General features: G+C 51.1%; 1 protein-coding gene across 18 annotated transcripts in view; it reads left to right on the top strand.

Moving 5' to 3' along the window:
* Positions 1-21,151, top strand: part of LOC122378539 (neprilysin-2-like) — a 33,856-nt gene that overhangs the window by 6,756 nt on the left and 5,949 nt on the right. For 2 of the 18 annotated variants that reach the window (XM_043359720.1, XM_043359718.1), the window contains exons 2-8: positions 4,704-4,784; positions 11,028-11,152; positions 13,861-13,941; positions 14,211-14,456; positions 18,462-18,536; positions 19,584-19,769; positions 20,393-20,523. In XM_043359720.1, the coding sequence (XP_043215655.1) occupies positions 4,705-4,784; positions 11,028-11,152; positions 13,861-13,941; positions 14,211-14,456; positions 18,462-18,536; positions 19,584-19,769; positions 20,393-20,523 (924 nt within the window). In that variant the 5' untranslated portion in view covers position 4,704. Of the gene's footprint in view, positions 1-4,703; positions 4,785-8,012; positions 8,311-10,228; positions 10,540-11,027; positions 11,153-13,806; positions 13,942-14,210; positions 14,457-18,461; positions 18,537-19,583; positions 19,770-20,392; positions 20,524-21,151 lie in introns of those variants that run through there. The other 16 variants (XM_043359716.1, XM_043359712.1, XM_043359714.1 and 13 more) reach the window with 14 other exon arrangements.

Raw genomic sequence — 21,151 nt, 5'->3', positions numbered from 1 at the left:
GCAAGGTGCATTCATGAACTATGACTGGTTGGACTAGTTTGAGTGGTTTAAGCAAATTGGTTTGCGGGCTTCCATGCAACTACCGATTCAACTATGGGCCAACTAAATCCATTTCCATGGCATGGCTTTGTTACATTTTTATTTTTACATTCGTCGAACTTCGGACTGTGACGGAATTTTGACATACGATCACATTTATTATGTGTTTTATTTTTAATTTGAGCACGATTTATCATTTTCAATTAGATTTACCCAACCTTTACTTGTGATCTATCTAGTTTACTTTACATATTTATTCTTTTCACATCGAAGAAATTACACACGGATCCCGTCGTCGGCAGAATTGTTGATGCTATCGCTCATGACGAAATCGTGCGTAGCTCCTTCCGGCAGTTTCGTAACTTATATTTACGTATCTTCCCCCACGATTGACGTAAGCATCATCCCGTCTCTTTTCTCCCAGGGATCAATGTTCGACAGGCCACCTTGCTGGGGGTATCCATCGGCCGACAGACGGTATCACTGACGACCTTTGACCTTTGAGAGCGTGCCAGAGGGCCGAGCCGACAGAGGCACGGGGCGGGGCCGAGGGGTGGGGAGAGGGGAGTCCAGAAATGACTGACGTCGCTCAGTGCCACTGACGGAGACCCGAACCCTGCCCGAAAGGAGGCGATATACCATGCCAGTTCGATCGGGAAGGGGATGCTATAGCCCCTGTGACGTCTTTTGTCGTCACTAGGAGATACGTAGCCTGTAGCGTGTACGTTCTCACGGACTAATGACGGAAGGACTGGCCCAGTTTGCGTAACGCGCGCACTGTCTTTGAGCCGGTCTGACGAGACCATTTCAGAGACAAAAGGGTGATAGGAATTATAGAGCCTTCCCGCATGGGACAAAGTTGCCCATGGGCGTAGGAACGGCTGGAACATTGTGGGTGCATGGGTGCAGAAATCCAGCCATGGCCGGTGAGGTGGGGGGGGGGGGGGCGACACCCGAGCGAAGGCTAGTTACGAGCTTTGAGGGTGTACCATGTCGAAAAGGTACCAACCGATAAGTGCATTTGGAAGCATTGACCCTCGCATGTGTAGGGGGGTCGGATGAACCCCCCCCCCCCTCATGGTTGTTCGCAAATAACTCGCGCAAAAAGCGGCCGATCGCGACGAAACTTTTAGTACCCTCGAGTTGATCAGTTTTACACCTACTCAAAAAATTTCATGACACTGACCCAAAAGACCTTTGACCTGTGACCTGATTCTCGAGACCATGTTCGGCCGGAATCGCAATTTGGCGTATGTCAGCTCACATTATCCGCGCGTTTCCAGTCTTTTTGTGATTGTAGACGTTCAAACATGTGAAATGATGTTCTTCCCATGCATCAGGGTGGGTGTGAAGATAACCTGAAGGTCAGGTCAGGTCATTGACCTTTGATGACCTCGGTTCACTTTTTCGAGTTTTACATGTTTCTAGGGTAGTTTTCGAATTTAGGGCTGATAATTAGGGCTGATAAAGATAGGGCTGATAATTAGGGCTGATAATTTCTAGGGCTGATTTCGAATTTAGCATCCATTTGAACGTTTACGAAGTAGTTTTAGTGCTTTCGTGACATGCTACGACACCGTCAGTGGTAGTTGACACCTACTATGGATAGCCGGTAGGACGCCTAATGGTTGACCTGACCTGACCTGACCCGATCTGGCCTAAATGCATGAAGAAATCATCTGTGATCAAAACTACCATCAGATATTTGTGATCAGCACCCCGAAAAAAACCGATAACAGCTTCACTTTACGCAGTTTTAGCAGGTCCCGATTTTCCCGACTTTTGGAATATTGACCTGACCTGGAAGGTCAACCAATGAAGTAGGACCTTAAAATTGGGTATCATCGGCTTCCTCTCGTCACGGGCAACACCCTCGTTTTTTTTCCGCGAAGCTCTAGCTCGATCAGGGGCCGAACGGCAGGGGGTCCGACCGACCCCCTCCCCCTCTCCCTACACATTAGAAGCTGGAAAACGCTGCACACATTCGAGGGCTAATATTGTCAATATTGACTACCGCAAAAAGTAAAAGCGGCCAACTTAGCCATTTTTGAAGATATCGGGCTAAAATTTTTGACAGTGGGCCATCGGTTCGGTATGTGTTCAATCACATGCTCCATTTCCCTTTTTTCAGCACAAATGTAAGTTTTGAAGACCATCACTGATCACAGTAGCAAATGCTTCGAAAGATGGATAGTAGTTAACATATCCTGAATTTGCCGTGCTGCATGGGAAGTATAGTGTTGATGAAAAAGGGGTTTTTGGTTCAGATTATTGTGGGTGCAGAATACATTGTCTGCACCCACTGGATAAATATTGTGGGTGCAGCTGCACCCTTGCACCCATGGTTCCTACGCTTATGAAGTTGCCGGTCCAGCCCGGAGCAGGGGGGGGGGGGGGGGTGAGGCGTGGCGGAGAGCGATTCGGATTTGAACATTTCGAGGATGAAAACGACGGAGCGGTTGCGCGCACCATGTTGAACAACGCCACTAAATGGAGGAGCATTCAATTCTTCGCGCTGAGTTTGACACCACTCGAGTGTCGGTGACGTCTGAGTCGGGGTAACCCATGGACGTCACCGCTGCTGGTTGATATATGTTCTGCGCGGAAATCCATGCCGCAATAATCAAATATCCAAATCCATCTCGGTCGCTCATGACGAAATCGTACGAACTCCATGGTTTAGTTTTTCGTATAGTGCAGATTTCCACCGTTTGCAGCCTTTCAATGATGCCGAGCGGTCCGTTTCATTGGTCGTCCCATGAGACGAGTTCAACTGCTCCACTCAAAGTCCGAGTCAATGGCGCTTTGCGGGCCGACAAAGCGTCCTCCGAGAGCTGTTTCTATCGCCGAGAGCGGCTCAGTGCCGAGGGCGACTCTCAGGCGGTATTTTCCGGTGACAGGGGCGTCGTTGGAGCTCTGCATTCACCGTAAAACGGTCGGCCGGTCTCAGCGCGGCAGCGATGCAGCCGGCGCAGACGAGCCGGTAAGAGGATTGTCGGCGCGACCCGTCCCTGCGGCCCGTCGATACTCGCAGGTCATATAAGATGGTCGACGGATGAATGGAGGGACAGATCGATGCGCGACATTGATACTCTGGGACACAGAGGAGGATATATACAGCGGCGAGATATGAGCATTGAGCAGGCAGTTTTTGCGCCTAGCAACAATAACCCCCGATGATTGGTGGGGATGACGCAAACACTTTGGATGTTATTCCTCAACAAAAGCTTCCATATGTGTCTCGAAGTGCTACCTAATGGATCCTAGATAGGTGCTAGTGGAACGCACGAAATGCATCTAATCGCATCTTCATTTTTTTTTTTTTTGTTTCGCGCCCCGCGGTGCCTGCGTGCCTGGTCACGCCGGCACATCCGAACCAGGTCGGCGGGCGCTGGGTGTTGGCTCGGTGCTCCACTGCTCGCGGCTCACAATCATATCGCGGCCATCACCAATCAGCCGAAACGGTGTGCGCCCGCCCAGCTGACTGGAGGAGGTCTTTGACCGCAGCGGACCCCGTGACCGAGCCGCGTGGATCAGACTCAGACTCGAGTCCAGCAGAGTGGAAGCCTATACCGCCGACAGAGAGAGAGGGAGGAGGTCGGTGAGGCGGCGTTACCGGGCTGACCAGTTTTTGGTCGGGGTGCCGGCGGCGGCGGCCGTGGTAATCGGCTACCTCGACCGGCCGACCTCACGGTGCGGCGACACCGTGACCCACAACGGGATATAGCGTGGCGGTGACCCGGTACCTACAGCTTCTCGGTACTTTGGGGAACAGACAGCCGAGGCCAGCGGCAGCCGAGCCTCGAGCGGTCGCTGCTTGATTTGAATTTATTCGTCGGAACTCTTACTCGACCATCTTCTTCGGGGGACACTTTTGTTTGACCTATGCTGGCCACTCTTCAGTTTTGCCAGTGATATGCTTTACATGCTTGAAGCCGGAAGCCTATCACTTTCCACGGTTCTGTAGCTGATTTGTAGCTAATATTGAGGCTGGGAGTTACGTAGAATCTCCACAACTGCATCCTATACGGCTCTCGCACGCTGAAATCAGTCCCCCTGCGCGGCAATTTACATGCTAATCGTGCTTACCTTGCAGCGGAGCTGTCAGATTGGCCAACTTTGGTCTCTTTGGACGACGCAAAGTATGAAAGGCTCGAGGAAAGGCCATCGCCTGCAGAAATGTCACAAAGTTGTCGGACGAAGCCATTGATGGCAAGCGGCAGATAAGATCTGGTTTAATTGGGGCATCGAAATGCTCTCTCATGTTGCAAATGTCCCTGGATCTGACTACAAATGTTTAAATTACGCGCTCAGGATTGGAGGCATACGGATAAATTGACTGCCAATATTCACGTAAGCACTATGATGGTGATTGTGCAGTGCATATCCAACTTAGAACGGCTCAGTAGCCGTTATCGGGTCTCATCATCAAAATACACCGCACATGCGCCCCCAGGTGTTAGTGGGGGCAGATACCAACTGTGACGAATCGATACTTGATTCTTAACATCCGCTCTCGTCACGATTATCCTGCAGGCGTGGATGTAGGCAAGACCGTGATTCTTGATTGAATTGTCTCTCTCGATATAAAGCGCCCTGTATGCTTCAGTGCACAGTTGTGTTGGACGTGTCCGTAACTGACGATGTTGTTACTGATGTTGCAGAATGCCGGAGAAGGTGAAACCTCTGAAGACTGAGAGTCGGACGACACTCACGTCTGGCAACAGCCTCGGATCAGCAGACAGGTCAGTCCCGACTCCACGTCACTCCACACAATGCACGTGGCTGATCCTTGTAGCTTAGTTTCCTGAATACCTATTGTTAACACTACATATTAACATACATATTGTTACATATTAAAGCTCGGTGAGGTATTTTTCTGTCGTCATCATCATCATGCCATGTCGGTACCGATGGTTGCAAGGACGGAAGGTTTCGGGATGTCCCGACGCCGTCGTTGACTCGTAACCCATCATCACGAGCTTGGTGTTACGCGACTATGTCTGCAATAGTTTGGCGGCCGTAAGCTGATTGAATCCAATAACGCCACGTTAAGCTGATTTGCCTCCATAATTGGATTGCTCTTTCACGGTGTTACCTTGCGAGACCAACCTAGATTTAGACGTCGGCCGACCGTCTTAAGGTAGACGAGATACAGTCGAGTGTGTCCCATCACGGCATCAATCACGGTGGACACATCTGGCCCACCGCAGAGTAGGGACGATCAGATGCCTCAGAGCGATTAGCGCCGTCCTGACACGCCGCGCCGTCCCGCCGGAAGGAACGCGTGGGAAGCAAAGAGCGCCGCGGCCACATGCCAGGGCGTCCACGGTCCGCGGACGGCGTTCTTGAGCAGCGCCGGAGACCGAGACGGGCTCACCGAGTGGAGGTGCGGCCGCACGAGCTGCAGGCAGCCGGGCGCATGACAGGAGCGCGTGAGAGTCTGAGAGACGCCACTCTGCGGGACTGTAAACACTTCAGCTGCCTAAGTTGACATAGCGCCTGTATATTGCGCTTCATCAAAGCCGTCCCGCAAAACAAACGAACGTCGGACTATATGACTAGCATGGCACAGTCCATCTCCAGTTGGCTAAATAAGTCGTAACAAATTAAGTGTTGCATATATCTTCAAAACATTTTATCCGCTTTGCAAATGAATGTGAAATCTTAATGAAATCTCGAAAGCCTTATCTTTAGGTAGGTACTTCCTCAAATGTATGAAGGCATGCCGACCATATATGGCTTACTTTTACCCAAGCTTTGCATCTGCGTCAGATGCGCTGCACGACTTTCTCAGCTTTTCCCCGTGGTGTATATAAATGGCCTTTTTTGCATGATCTTGCTTCAACGTACTCCTTAATTTTGTGGGAAAGGATTTCGTGGAAAGAAATCATAACAATGATTATACACCTTTCTATATAACAATTAAGCAGCTCAGGTTATATGATTCAAGAATACGTGAATAGATTCAAAATATATTTTTGTTTGCCTGAATTTTAGCTAGCTTATTTCGACCGTCCAACTTTAAGTGTTTGAATATAATCCCCATTCCCCGCATTAAGAATCCTCTTAGCCAATCCATCATTGCATGCATTAGCTCTGGAATCTGACAGTGGCTTTTAAGTGGGCCTTTTAGCAGAGAGGTCGCCGCTGTTGATCTAGGCCCTGACTGGCTGCCACCATTGGCCTGTGCGGGCGCGCCACGATTTACTACATATTTCAGCTGTCTGACAGCTCGGCGCTGTCCAGTCTAGGGAATGTCCGAGCTGTCATCATCAGGTGTTTATGTTAGCGCGTCTGACATTCCTGGCGACTCTGTCTGCCGCCGAGCAGGCGTCATGCGTGTCACACGGCGCATTGTCCAGCCGCCTGACAATCAGCAGAGAACGAGCAGCGACCGCGGACGGATGGAGACGCGACTGAGCTGTCAGCTGACAGTGGACGGTGGACACTGGACAGTGGAATGAGACGGAGGACGGTTGACGATGGGCAGTGGACGAGGAACGCACTAATACCTGACGGTGAGCGGTAGGCGCGGCGGTAGGTTGTACCGGATTATACCTAATTGACGGTGGATTATCTCAGCTGACGTTATGATAGGCTGACGGTTCACGGCTGCCTACTAGTCAGCAGACTGTCGATGGAATGGAAGGCTTACGGCTGATGAAAACTGCTGATGCAAACGGCTGACCGTGGACTATTGCCCGCTGACGTTAGGCAGCCGATGGTTGACGGCTGTAGTCCGACCAAAGCTCAGGGCTATGACGATAGGCGTGTGACGCAAGTGAAGCGTCACGCGTGAAGCATGACGTGACGCGTGACTGACGAGAAATGGTAGACGGCTAAGAATGGACTGGTGACGCGTGACCACGACTAACGGTAGGCGGTCGCCCGTGAGAAGTTGTCGGCACTTGGCAACAGTTGTGGCGACTGACACCGACTGCTCACAGTTCTAAGAACGTGGGGTGCCTAAAATCCTAAAACTAAATTTTCATTTATAACTATCTCATGCCAGATAATAGCCTCTCCACCTGCTTACTCAGTCTGCGGTTATGTGCAATTACGGCATCTTTGACCATCTGGTCGGCATCCTTTAGTCGTGCATTCCAATCTCTTCCAAAACACTATACTGCTTCGCATGGGTACAGCTAAGAGCACCGGTTTGCCTGCGCTGAGATGCAGAGAATACCGCTATTCACAGCGGTATGGGACCACCCAGAGAACGGTGCTGCTTGAACTATATAGCAGGAATGCATCCATGGGAGGGAACACTCAGAAAGAAGGGGCTGTGGCCGGTGGAACTGGGAACGTGCGGTTTTCGGGCGTGAAGGATCCCTGTGGAGGAACCAAAAAAAGGTGGAAAATTTTAGGATTCTGCGAAAGTTAAAGACACTTCGAAGTTCGAATCTTTAGTCGGCTCCAGCCACCGACAGACAGGTGATCTCGATCTGCTGATCCTCAGTCCGACCAGCTCGGTGCCTCTCCGGGAGCGCCTCTCATTCGGAGAGTGAGGCCACGGCGGCAGGCGGCGCCCACCGCTGACCGCAGCAGCCACCTGAGCAGCTCGAGACCTGCTGACGGGCGCTGGAGTCAGCATCCTGTCGCACCCCCTTACAGCTCATTTAACATCCATAGGGCGAGGATTGCGAGTGCATGCACTGTGATGTATACGGCCTGAGACCCGAACAGACGGGAACGTTCTATCGCTCTGTTGCCTGGGTCGAAGTTCTGGCGAGCGATCGGTCTCCGATCAGCCCGCGATCCGTCGTGACTACGAAAGATCCTCCGAGTTTCCCTCACACTGCTGTCAGTGCGGACGGACTGACCAGCGCTGCCGCGCCCGGCGCCGACCCCCAGCCGAGAGGACCCATCTGCGGGAGGACTGTCGCGACCACAGCAGGCCCGCTCTGGGTCTCCACCAATCGCGGTCCGCGACGACCGTCCTGTTTATATGTGAGCCGGTTCGGCGCGGCCGACAGGCGGCGCGCGGCGCTCGGCCGAGCTCACACCGCAGAATGACAGCCAATTGATGTCGCCGGAGATTGCCAGTTGGTCGGCGCGGGAAGAGTGCTGTTGCCGCGCGTGCCGCCGCGCGCGAGATGAGATAATTGGTGCGGCGCGCGCGCCGGGTTCGGCCGCGGCTGAGCGGCAGTGAGCGGGGTGCGGCCGGGGTGCGGCCTGAGGCACCATGGAGGCAGCCGCCAGTGATGAGCTGAGTGCGCCACTCATACAGCCGGAGAAGGGCGCATGGAGCTGTGCTGGGCTACTCAGGTGAGCTACTACGGCCATTGCCAGGACGGTCAGGCGTGAGCGAATGACTAGTAAACTGTAAAGAGTCGGCTCCTCTTTTTAAGTCCTTGCATTCACGTAATGGATGTGTAACTCTGCGACATCAGAAGACATCCATGCGCTGGCAATGTCTAAAAGCACAATCCCTTTCGCGTTGTCCATGGAACATTCATGCCATGCGTTTGATCATTGCTGAAAGTTAACTCAGCCTCTCCGAAATTTTGCAGTAGGTATCATCGTGTTTTCCCGTGGTCGTCCAGTGAACGACGCACGTTCGGAAGCCAGCCCGGTGGGCGGAGCGCTATTCTGGCCGCCCGTCCCAAATGCCATGGAAAACGTGTCAAGACCACGTTTCATCGTTCATGTTGTCGTTGGCCGGGGTCTGAGCCGCGTGAGGAGGAAGGTGCTGATTGACGCGACTGCCGATTCGAAAGGTGGCGTTGGAAAGCCCGCTTCAGAAAAACACGTTCCAGGTCCAGTGAAACACAACGTTTCCATGAAATCTGTCGCGATGCCAAGCCAGAAACGTCTTCTGAACGGCACTTATTTCAGAGAACGGGTAGAGATAGACTGTTGGTCTATATTTATATAAAGCTGTGGGTGAGGCACTGGCGTGTCCGGACGCGTGTGTGCATGTATGTGTATATGTAATGTCAGTAGGCCAAGCCTGGTAGTGGGCGGGGGGGGGGAGGGAGGTCGGGGGCACGGCTTGTAAGGCCAAACAAGGGCATGCAGGGACAGCCCGGCATGGGACAGCCCACCAGATCACGAGTCCAACTTGGGTGGCGCGGGTACCATGTGTATTGTGTATTGTGTATGAGTTGAAGGTTTTTCTATCTAAATCGCATACAATTCGAAACGTAGGCATTTAAGACTAATGCTCCCTCGTTTAAGCACATTGTACATTGAATGCCTAATAAGCAGCTATACATTCAGGAACATAATTCATTTTATGTGCATCGTTGAGTGCACTAGCATCGCACGCCCAGGTTAGGTCTAACTTGTTTGATATCGTCGGTTGCGAATGCATGTGCCACTGCCAAGCCCAAAAATAGGGCAATCAGCTTTTATTCTTCACATTTCACAAGCAAAACAAAAATATTTCAAAGTTGAGCAGACACAGAATGGAGCGGATCCCTATAAGTTGCAAGCATAGGCACACGTTTTTACAAGCTTGTTGCACACATTTTTTAAAGATTTCTTTTGAAAACATAGGTTCGAAGAAAATGCAGCATCTGCCTTCCTGGCAAACGTTTACAGCTTAGGTGTGTTTGTGGTCATCGTACTGTTTAGTTCCGGTACAGCCATAATACTCCTCATTGTGCCACACCTTCTATTCTTGCTGAATGTGTCCTTTTGTCTGGCTTATCCTTGCACGTGCCAAAGTGCCAGTCATGCTTGGGAGCACGTTCCTAGACACGTTTCTTCATACTTATCTCAAGCATGGGCTGAGAGAGTCTAGGCATACAAACTCTACCTAGCAGCCGATTTACTCATTTTGATTCTAAGGTATGCACTGATCATAAGTTACGGATTAATTCTACCCAGGAGTTCCAGAAACTAAACGATTACGTAAGGTCAACTTCGTAACGAGAACGACTGATCTTGTATCGACGACCTAAGCTTTGCGAAAGTATCCCGCATGACAGATTACTAATGCGACTGCATTACCTACATGCCTGGGCTGGGCCTATGCCAGCGTACCGTGCATGCATGAAAGTAAGCCATATAGGTACACTCATCTGAAGCACATTGTGGCTTTGTAGGCACTGGGCATGTCCCGATATTGCTCGCTTAGATTTTATCGACAAATCCGAGACCGAAGTCGTTGCGAATAGCTGAAAACTGTGCAAAGTCCGTGAAAGCATGTCCCCATGAATCTCACGTGGATCATTGGCCGTATTTCACAGATGATTCGTCACGATTATTTTCAGTGACGAACTTTGCGAACCACGACGCAGTTATATAATCATTTCATGCATTATTTATGCACAAATATTTTAACAATCCATTTTATTCACAAATTAAAGCAAGTTATTGACTGATTAACGCACACGAGTGAATAGGAAAACGTAATGTCGATCAATCATTTTTCCTGACGCATTTGGAATTAAGCGGAACAGTGCATTTCTTACCGATGCTTATAAGGTGCTAACAAATCGCTCTAAGCTCTCATATATTTCTTAGGTTGCCAATTTACCCCAAGAAAAGGTAAGACGTCGCGTGCTTGTATCTTACGGCTATATCAATCTGCTATTACCTATACGGTAACTGCTTGTAACCTGCTATTACGGCTATATTTATTGGCATTGTAAATTGCTTTCTTTTGGATGTAAATCGAGAAAACTCAAAACTTCGTGAACTGAGCTAAGACCAATTCGCAATTTCACCGCTATTATAATGCCATTCCGCCAGCAGCTTTCATAAAAGGATCTCCAGAGCGAAAAACGAAGTGGTAATTTTGTATCGACAATTACTTCGATTTTAAAAGAAGCTTTGCTGTTGCATTTACTAGTAAACTGTTCCTAGGTAGGAAGGTAGGTAATCCCTCAATTTAGGAAGTTAAAAAAACTGGAAACTTTCGATGAATTTCCGTACAAGTCAACGGCTCGACATCTCGACATCTCTTCTGTTTATAACCACAATGTCTGCATTTCTGGATGCGATTTGACCCCTGTCTCCCTTCCTTCTCTCGGCAGGTCGGGGTCATGGTGGGCGCGTCGCTCCGGCCTGGAGAGACGGCTGTCGCTGCTGGCCTCGGTGCTCGGACTGATGGCCGTCGGACTGGCCGTGGCCGTCCTCTTGGTAGCCGTCTCGTCGACACGTGAGTGAGCTGACGGACGGTCCTGAGCCGCCACTCAGCCGGCAGCGCGTACCCCGTGCTGTCCCACTAGCTTCCCGAGCTGATGGACGGGCCTGAGCAGCCCCTCAACCGGCAAACCGTCCCCGTGCTGTCCCACCAGCCCCGTATGGAACACCCGGCGAGCTGGCCCCTTCTTGTGTCTGCTCTAATGAGGCTTCACAAAGTATCACATAAGATACGGTGGTGGTGTTCTTGACAGTACTATCTGCATTTTTTGGATGATTTGTTTTACAACGACTCATAAGAGTCGTGATGCAGGTTTTGTGGTAATTCTTATGCTGTGTATAATAATTGCAGTGTGATATCTGTTTGATTTCTTTTGTTTACTTTATCATATCACGAGTTTATTTTCCATTTTCTCGTACAATTACGTTCTTCGTTTCGACAAAACACGAAACATATTTGTTAATATCCTAGAAATAAATGAACGTTTTGGCTTTCTTCATTCGAAATTCATTCAAATAAAAAGTAACGCGAATAGTGGTTGAACATTCGTAACGTAAAGATAAACGTACCTTTTTAAAAGACTTGCTGTTTTTTACTGATTTTATGGAAATCAGTTTAATCAGTTTCTGATCGTAAATCAGTTACTGTCCTCGTATCGACCTCTTATTCTATTTTTCTTTGGTTAACAAGTCACATAAAGTTTTGTAGAATGTTTTGTTACTACGAAGAACTTTTCTTCATTTGCTGTCTAATTTTTCTGTACAAGGAGATATCGAGCACGACGCTGAGTTGAGCATTCCGAAAATAGAAAATCTACAACGTTTTATTGCTTGCTGCTAAAAAATGCCCGTTTAATCGGGCTGTTGTACTCCATTATTAAAAATAAAAAAACGAACTAAAATTCCTCGTGATCAATCATCAACGTTCAAACTCAGAAGGTACTCAAAAAGCCGTCTGCCGCTTGTCTCGATATCTCCTTTTCAATAACTGTGTGACCCAAATGGACAACCGGTCACTTGTGTCCCGCGAGGGGCGTGCCTCTTTCTCTCTCGTTTCTCTTCCGTCTATCTTTCTGTGTATATAGTGGCGCCATTGGCGTATGCTGTTGGCACTTCTGTGCCGCACCGTGCATATTATCTACGCACATGCCTGCATGCTAATGTGGTGATGGTATCTTGCCGACTGACTTGATGCGACCTTACGTGACCTATCTATGACTGGCCCGTGACTTTCCGAGCAACAGGAAAGAGAACTTCAACTGTAAAAATGTTCTTAATCTATAGTATAAATTACGCACAAGGCCGCAGACGATTTAGTCGGTAAATTATAACTCCAGTCTCGGGCCTCCAAATGGCAGTTTTCGATTATGACCCCTTGCCATACAGCACTGCTGTCATGTCGACCATTGTGTCAGGTCGATGACAGTTTATAGCGCCGAGCCAAGGTTCATACACTTCATAATACAGGCGTTTGACGGCTATCGCGCTTGCACAGCCGCGCAGTATTCAGTCCTGTCACTGCCACGTCCGCGCTGCGCTGCTGAAACCGTTGATTCAGCGTTCATCCGCCGAGTTTGCAACGAGCGATCACTGGTTTTCGTGACGTCATTCCCCGGCTAATCGCGACTCATGCTGTCAGTCACCGCGTGTTTTAGCGACAGGCCGACCCGATCTGTGAGACCCATCATCGAACCTGTCGGCACTCGCTGCCTAAAATAGGGAATATGATCGACGGTTGGTGGGCTTAGCGCGTGCCTCACCATAGATGACAGGCACGCCATTTGTGCCAGTGACCCACATTCCTGGACAGTCACAGACCGCATGACCGTCGCTTTTGAGAACCGGTTAGATGGTGTTGGTGTGTAGCACTATACCGTCGGTCGGTCTATCACTGTCCACTGCCTCTGATATCGCCTTCCGCATGTGCTTTGACCTCTGTATCGGTGTCGGTGACCCTTCCCGTGCATGGCCGGCGCGCGTGACCCGAGGTCAGCGCCCGGCGCCTGGTAACGGACCCTCCACCTCTTGACTGACTGTCTGAGGCCGAGCTGGGACGGAGGGAGGGACCGAGGGAGAAACCGGGGGAGGCCCTCACGTGCTGAGCGGGGACGACAGCTCAGCGTCTCGTGCGGGCCGCACCCAGGCTGCTTACATGTTCTCAGTCCAGTTGTCGTGATACCCCAATCAGAGTTTATGCTAGGATTAGTGTCATGAGATTACCTAGTGCTAAAGTTGCAGTACCGTGGGTGCGGTACGTAAACAAAGTCGCGTCTGCTTGGCCTCCAATCTGGCCAACTCATCCGTGACTAGTAAATCTGCTGCAAGATGGGGCGCACGTGTCATTCAGGCGGCCGCTCGGGCCTTGACCGCCGCGCCGGTCCACTCAGACCGGACTGGTGCCGCCGCGCAGCTCCGCTCGTGGTGACCCTAATCGGCGCGCGGCTCCCGGTAGTCTTTTTATCGGACCAGCCAACACCGTTAGAAGGGCGACCCCGATCCAGGCAGGGTCTGACCTGGCCATGACACCCTGACACTGACTCGCTGACACCCTGACACCGACCCGCCCGTGTGTCGTCCGCACCAGCACTGCCTGCGCTAACCTGGCGTCTCTCTCCGCCTCTCTTTCTCTCTATCTTTCTCTCTCTCTTCTCTCTGCACGTCGCCCCTCAGCAGGCACAGGTAGCTCGGACGACCACGTGATCGTCCGACGATCTATCTCCGCAGCCGACAGCGTCTCACAACAGGCCGCCGGACGCAGCGCCGGTGCCCAGGACATCTGTCTCACAAAGGGATGTGTGCAGGCAGGTCAGTCAGGGCTGAGGACGGGGATGGAAGCTGGGGGAAGGGGGACGGGAATGCCCGGGGTGAATAACTAAGGAGAGTAAGTCGTTTTCAGGGAGATGCAAAAAACAGTTGTTTCGATTGAACTAAGAAATTAGAATACGCCTGAAGTGTGTACTCGAAATCCCCGTATAATTGGACGGGGTCAGAACAAGGACTTCCCCGGACTTCCCACAACCGAATTTGACCATGGTGGTGAATATAATGAGCTGACCTTGCCACCCGGGTTGCAGCATGTTCCATTCTGAACAACATGGACGAGCAGGTGAACCCGTGCGACGACTTCTACCAGTTCGCCTGCGGATCGTTCATCAAGAACACCGTCATCCCCAGCGAGAAGACGTCCGTCTCTCAGTTCTCGGTCGTTTCGGACGCGCTCAAGATTAAGATGCGTAAACTGGTGGAGGCTCCAGTGGCCACCGATGAGCCGGCCTCATCGCGCCACATCAAGAACCTTTTCGTCAGCTGCAAGGAGAAAGGTAGGTGGCGGCCGTCACTAGCGGCGTAACGCAGTGTGTAGCGCACATCCGTCTGTGAGGGTTCAGTCACGCAGGTCTGAGCTGGATAAACAGGCGGGCAGGCACTGCCGGTCGCTAGGCGCGCCAGCAGGGGTGAACTTGGACGGTTTTTCGTCGGTGAAGGTGTCACGCCACGGTACAGGCACGCAGGCGCGCACGGGCCTGTCGTCTGATTAGGCACGCGCCGGGCGTGAGCGGAGCGCCGACGTGCCGGGCCTGTAACTTCATAAGCGCCGCGGAAACACGCGCTGGGGGGTCACGGATCACCACGCCGTGCGTGTGGTGTGAAGGTCACTGATCGGACGGGACGTGCCGACTCGCACTTTCTCACTGAATGACCGTCCCATACTTCCCGTCATGTCATCGTGTGGATGCGACTCTCTCTCCCCCTCTCTCTGAGAGACGGTTGAACTACCGCACAGCGGCAGGTCACCGCTCGGTCTCGCCTGTCGGCTGATAGAGAGCGAAAGTGAAAGTCGGGATATCCCACTCATTCCTTCCCACTCTCCCGACGCTAAAACCACGATCACAACAGAGCAGCACGACCAAAACAGAGCACAGTTTACTGAACCGAAAATAAAATCACTTTCAATGAACAGCGTACCTAATGCCTACATCCTGATCAGTTCATGCGAGCTCAACAAGTTTGCAACAAAACGCTAGGTCCGAGGTGATTTATTTTGGGTATTTGGAAGAGAAATGATCGGATCGCTCGTATTCTAACCTTCTCAATAATCTCAGTAATAGTCGGGAGATGATATACGTTTGATGGATGGTCGGGTTGTGAGGGTGACAGGGTATGACGGCACTGTTTATAGCATTCTCTGAACCTTGAGATTTCCGGTCAACTTTGACCGGCGCCCGACGAACTGTCCGGCACACTGCATGGCCCTCGTGCAGCGGCGTGGCCGGCAGCCAAATCAATAGCAATGCCGACATGTCGGCGCTAAATGGAGTGTCTCAAATTGCGCGTTATGTAATTCATGAGATTTTCAGACGAACTTTTGCCATAAGCGGACGAAGCAATTATCTAACTTGTTAGGGATAAGGTAACTTGGAACGTTGTCAGGCATCACCATTCACTCGATACAACAATAGTAACATCTACCAGCTATTCAAATTGCTGGTGCCATTAATTAATTAATTCCTTTGCCCCGGCCCCCGATTGACTTTTCCTGTCCCCTTCGTCCCCTGAGATATCGTTCGAGCCGTGCGGAACAGTTTACCTTCAGGCGGCCGAGCCTTGCGGTACAGTATACATTCAGGCGGCCGAGCCGTGCGGCGCAGTATACATTTAGGCGGCCGAGCCGTGCGGAACAGTATACATTCAGGCGGCCGAGCCGTGCGGAACAGTCTACATTCAGGCGGCCGAGCCGTGCGGAACAGTATACATTCAGGCGGCCGAGCCGTGCGGCGCAGTATACATTCAGGCGGCCGTGCTCGGCGGTACAGCCTATCAATCAGCGATGTATGACGGCACAGTATCACGGACGACAGCCGGCCGTGCTAGGCAGCTTACTTAGCACTGGAAAAAGAGGGCGAGCTCTAGCGAATACCGTGCTATAGCTAAGTTACCGACCATGTAGCTATAATAAGGGCTAGACTCCCGCTATCAGGACACCAATTACGGTTTTGGGCGCGATGCTATTTTGAACGGCGATAGGGAATAGGGCCTGTCGTCTTTTGACAAAGCTAATATACCGCCTTATGTGCTTATGACTGTCATAAGATCGTACTGATACGGGCCTGGCTAGCTGGGTCACAACGCGACAGTAATGGCATTTCTGGGGACTCTTCCACTTCGCTTTTATTCGCTCTGAGGCTATGTTTAGGATCTCATTATAGGGACCACGTTTGATTCATTTGATGAAATCACTTAATCTAAATTGCTTCTTTTTGTTTTCCGGTAATACCAGATGCTGGCAGTATCACTAAACCCGCCTTCTTCAGCAGAAAAACACATACAACAGACAGCTTTTGGCACTCTAGTAAGCTATGAACAGTCCACACTGGCACAAATGGCTAACGCGTGTGCCCCACTTACAGTCGGTAACCGTCCTTCATGTAGGGCGCTCGTTAAACTCCGCACAAATGTAAGGTAGGTACGCTACCACCGAGGCTGGGGCGATCCAGCCTAAATCGGTTGTTATGGCAGTGCAAGAGCCCGCAGACCGTGACCAGTGCAATGATGCTCAATGACCGTAATTAGGTATAGGGACCCCATGTGCTCAAAACTGCGCAGTTGAAGGCTAAATTGGTCAGTATGTCCCGCATTTGTTTTACATATTGCAAGTCACTCCGTAGTTTTATTCAATCTGCAACATAAGTCGTTTATAAGTATGGGGAAGCGAGGCGTCTACCTGATCGTTAGGAAGAGTTCACCGTCGAATAGGCTGGGTTTGATGTCCGGGACGAACGACCCCTACCAGCTCCATACTCTGGCCTGCTCTACCGTCCGACTCTAGCCACAACTATCGAATGTCGAGCGGCAGTGTACTCCACCGCTCTCTCTCTCTCTCTCTCTCTCTCTCTCTCTCTCTCTCTCTCTCTCTCTCTCTCTCTCTCTCTCTCTCTCTCTCTCTCTCTCTCTTTCTCGCTCTCTCTCTCTCTCTCTCTCTCTCTCTCTCTCTCTCTCTCTCTCTCTCTCTCTCTCTCTCTCTCTCTCTCTCTCTCTCTCTCTCTCTCTCTACTCAGATAGTCATGCAGAGGGGAAATGACGGGCGACCGCTCCTCCGCACAACATGCAGTAGCTGATGCTCCGCTCTCTCCCTCTATGGATCTCGATTGGAGAAGATGTGGAACGACGCCACTGTTGTGCGGAAAGTTTTTCCCGTCTTTCCCGCGGCAGCTGTGGGTTCCCAGGCGTTCGTGACCGCCGACCGTCTCCACCGCGATCATCTATCGTAGCCGACCGCTATCCGCGAGCCCGCCGGCCGCCGGCCGTCGCTCGCCGTGAGCTGATGACAGACTGAGCGAACAGGGCAGCCCGGGCCCGGGTCCACCTGACTCGCGCCCGGCCTGCGCCCATGTTCACAGCAGCTTTTCAGAAGTGTGTGTTGTGCAATTTGGGCAGCATGCACGCATTTCATCCACAGAAAAACTCCCAGCGCTATGGATGATCTAAACAAACCTGCATATCACATTATGGCTTAGGTATGCTTATTCGCAGATCGTGCAAGAGGCATTATTTAAACGGAACAACGCTATAACCATGTACGGTTTAGCTAATGCCTACTGTCTCACTGGCATAATCCATTTAACGACCGTATTTACACGATAATTCGTCTGGAAAAGCGCTATAACGCTGTCGGTCGTCCGTGGGTAGCCATCGTCACACAGCATGGCATTCAGTCGGAGCCAGACTATGACCCCATGATGCTGACCGTGCGTCAAACTAGACCGGACGGAACGAGGCAGCTCTGCTGTGACGGTCGCGCACCAGTAACGTCACGTGACGTAACGTAACGTGACTGGGTGGAAGCAGGCTGTGTTCGGGGATGTGACGCGCGTTCACCTCAGCCGATTACACAACGGTTCGCGGTTACGGGCGACCTGGCTGTAAACTGAGTGGGAAGGGACGGATTGGAAGTTGAAACACGGATGGGACGGAAAATGAGCCGAACCGCGATTGTGGTAGATTTTGCGGTTGTCTGCCATCTGGATTAGTGCTGTGATCCACTTTATTTGTGGGTGGTCACTGGTCCATGGCTGTTGTTGTTCGCCCTGTGTCCGTTCATGCTAGACATTGTTATCCGGATGATAGGAGGAGATAAACAAGCTCGATCCTACTAATGCCTAATAAGTGGCTATAAGCCTGTCTCACGAGACCGCCGGTCTATCTCTCTCCCTCTCCCTCTCCCTCTCTCTCTCTCTCTCTCTCTCTCTCTCTCTCTCATACACCCCATCTCCGTCTTTAGCCGTCGTCAGGGCCGTCTCTGACCGTCCTGTCCGCCCTTGTTGTTCCAGAGGTCATCGAGGAGCGCGGTCTGAAGCCGCTCCAAGATGTCCTGGAGAAGATGGAGGGATGGCCCGTGGTCGAAGGTAAGAGATCGGCGCCGCATCGGTCACTGTCACCACCGAAACGCAGGCGTCGGTTGTCTTCGATGCAGAAATTTATCGGCTGTTCACGAATACACTGCGCAGTTGTGCGTATCGTGTCTTACCTGCACAATGGTACCTTTGAAAATGGCATTGAAGGTCAAGCGTGGCCTATCGTTGCGAACACTGCCACACTTTGTATTCTGCCCAAACATATCGTAACGAGATGAATAGGCTCCACATCAATGAAGGACGCATATGTCCTCGAAAGGTGACACGGCTGTTGATCAGCTATATCTGGTATTCCGTCGCGGCGTACTCGTGTTCCCATTGGTAGGGTTTCTGGCGGTGACATCAACTGAGCAGAGCCGCCGTCGGTGGGTGTCCTTGACCAGTTTGTGGCCGATCAGTGTACGGTATCCAGAATGGGGGAGGGCATGGGGGTATCGTATTATAGTGGCTCCGGCTAGCTGCCTGATGTGTGCTTGTTTAGGTGTCTGTGTGTATGTGTGATCCATGGGGATGTGGTTGCCTTTTGTCTATTGTGAGTGGTTTAGTACGTACTCGCGAGAGACCAGGGATCTATGATGGTTGGCCGTCGGCTATGGAGAAACTCAGCCGTTGGCACATTATGAAGACGTGAAAGTGGAATGCGGCGCTGTTCGCTGTTACTTTCGTCACATGGGTTAGACGCAGCACGGCAGTCCACAGCGACAGGAATCCTTTCGTTCATAAATGAAAGATGTCCATTCACTATTCAGACCATGGGATTTATGCATTGACTCAGTACGTACATGGCCTTGAACCCTCAACCATACACGTCGTGCTAGTCTAATACTTGTTCCTGTCGCCTGTGGTATCTGGACATGTCGCTACATAGACCCCATTTATGAAATTCACTTCCTTCTAAAAATACGTCTGCGCGGTACTGTCATTCGGTCGCACAGCGAGGTCAGTTGAACCCGTACTCCGTGACCCCTCCCCCAGCGATGACACCGTCCCTCCATTACCGAACTAACAATGTTTTGAACCGCCCGCGGCGCGCTCCAGGAGACAACTGGAACGAGTCCAGCTGGGGCAACTGGATGCTGGCCGTCTACCGCAACCGGGCGTTTGGCTACTCGATCGACCACATGTTCGACTTCTCGGTGACTGCCGATGTCAAAAACTCCACCTGGAGGATCCTGGACCTGGACCAGCCCTCGCTCGGTCTGCCCCGCAAGTACCTCATCAAAGGTGAGCTGAACGATTGAAATATGGGACGGTAAGGCTGGAAATGGTATGCGTGCGCTTCGCGCTGTCATTGTCATTGTCATTGCGCTGTCAGCTGGAATGGCGAGCAAACATACAAGGGTGAGTGATTTGTTCTTTTAGAAAGGTCATTTATTTAGTGCAAAGGTGAAGCGTTTATTGTGTTGCTTTATGTAGCTACTAGCTATTGCAAGTTGTCGGTATTTCAACATTATGCGAAACGTGCAGCTGTTATTAAGAAGTTGAAGGTACTACTGCGGTTGTAGCTCAACTTTTAATAATTTATCGAAAAAACGCAGTAGCAGGTGTCACAACTGACATTGGAGCATGCATATTGCAGCCAGCTGCAGTGATCAATGCATTGATCGTCGAATGGAGATAGGTCAGCTGGCGCCCCGTTTAGGTATGCTCGATGAAAATAATGCAAAGTAGTCCTCTGGAAATCAGCGAAGATCTTAGAGATGAGCCGATTTCGCCCGACAAAGGCGCATCAGATGCATGTTTCTCAATATGTAACGGCTGAGAATGTAGGCCGCCCGTTTCGATTTGCATCAGTCATCGATAGCGTCCCGAAACCGGAGACTGATGTGTCTGGCCCGACTCGGCAGGATTCAACGACCCCGACATCCAGGCCTACTACAAGTACATGGTCGATATGGCCGTGATGCTGGGTGCCCCCAAGGAGCGCGCAGAGAGCGAGCTGAAGGAGTCTCTGCTCTTCGAGATTCAGTTGGCCAACGTGAGTACCGCGCGCGTATTTAGGTCAAACGGTTCATGTTCAGGTCACATTTGGACACTGAATATGGAGTGTTTGAAGGTCACGTAGAGTGTCATGCCGTGCAGGGTTGGGGCTGGGGACGGGGTAAAGGGCCTTCGCCGGTTACTGTGGGGCTGCACCCTCGCAAAGAATAAGGAGATCGATGACTGAGGTTGTCCGATAGTTTAATTATGACAGACGTCAGAAGAGGTCCTGGAGTGTGGACCCTTTGACCTGCTATGTCCGGTTAAATGTCACTCGTTACTCGTTAGTAATTTAATAGACACCTTCCACACACATGTTCAGCTAGTTTCTGCGGTAAATTACTTACTACATAAACACCGCACAGTTATTTGCTTCATTGTAGGGACAGCACCGTTGGATGTGTTTGATGTGTGTTTTGTGAGAATTTCGGCAACTCGTGCTGCAACAAACATAAGGCATTTTAGCGATTCTTGTTTCTCTTTTTGTACCGCTCACTGTTGAAAGCAGTGCCATCTGCAGTCGTCGCAGGAAAACTTACACAACTCGCCTCCGGCGTCGGGAAAGTTGGGTTGCAACTTCCCCTTCCGCGGATATATTGGCCAAGTTGTCGCAGTTCTGACATTCA

Source organism: Amphibalanus amphitrite, unplaced genomic scaffold (genome assembly GCF_019059575.1).
Source record: "Amphibalanus amphitrite isolate SeventyFive unplaced genomic scaffold, NRLGWU_Aamphi_draft 000061F_arrow, whole genome shotgun sequence".
NCBI lineage: Eukaryota > Metazoa > Arthropoda > Thecostraca > Balanomorpha > Balanidae > Amphibalanus > Amphibalanus amphitrite.
This window is presented reverse-complemented; position numbering and strand designations above follow the sequence as displayed.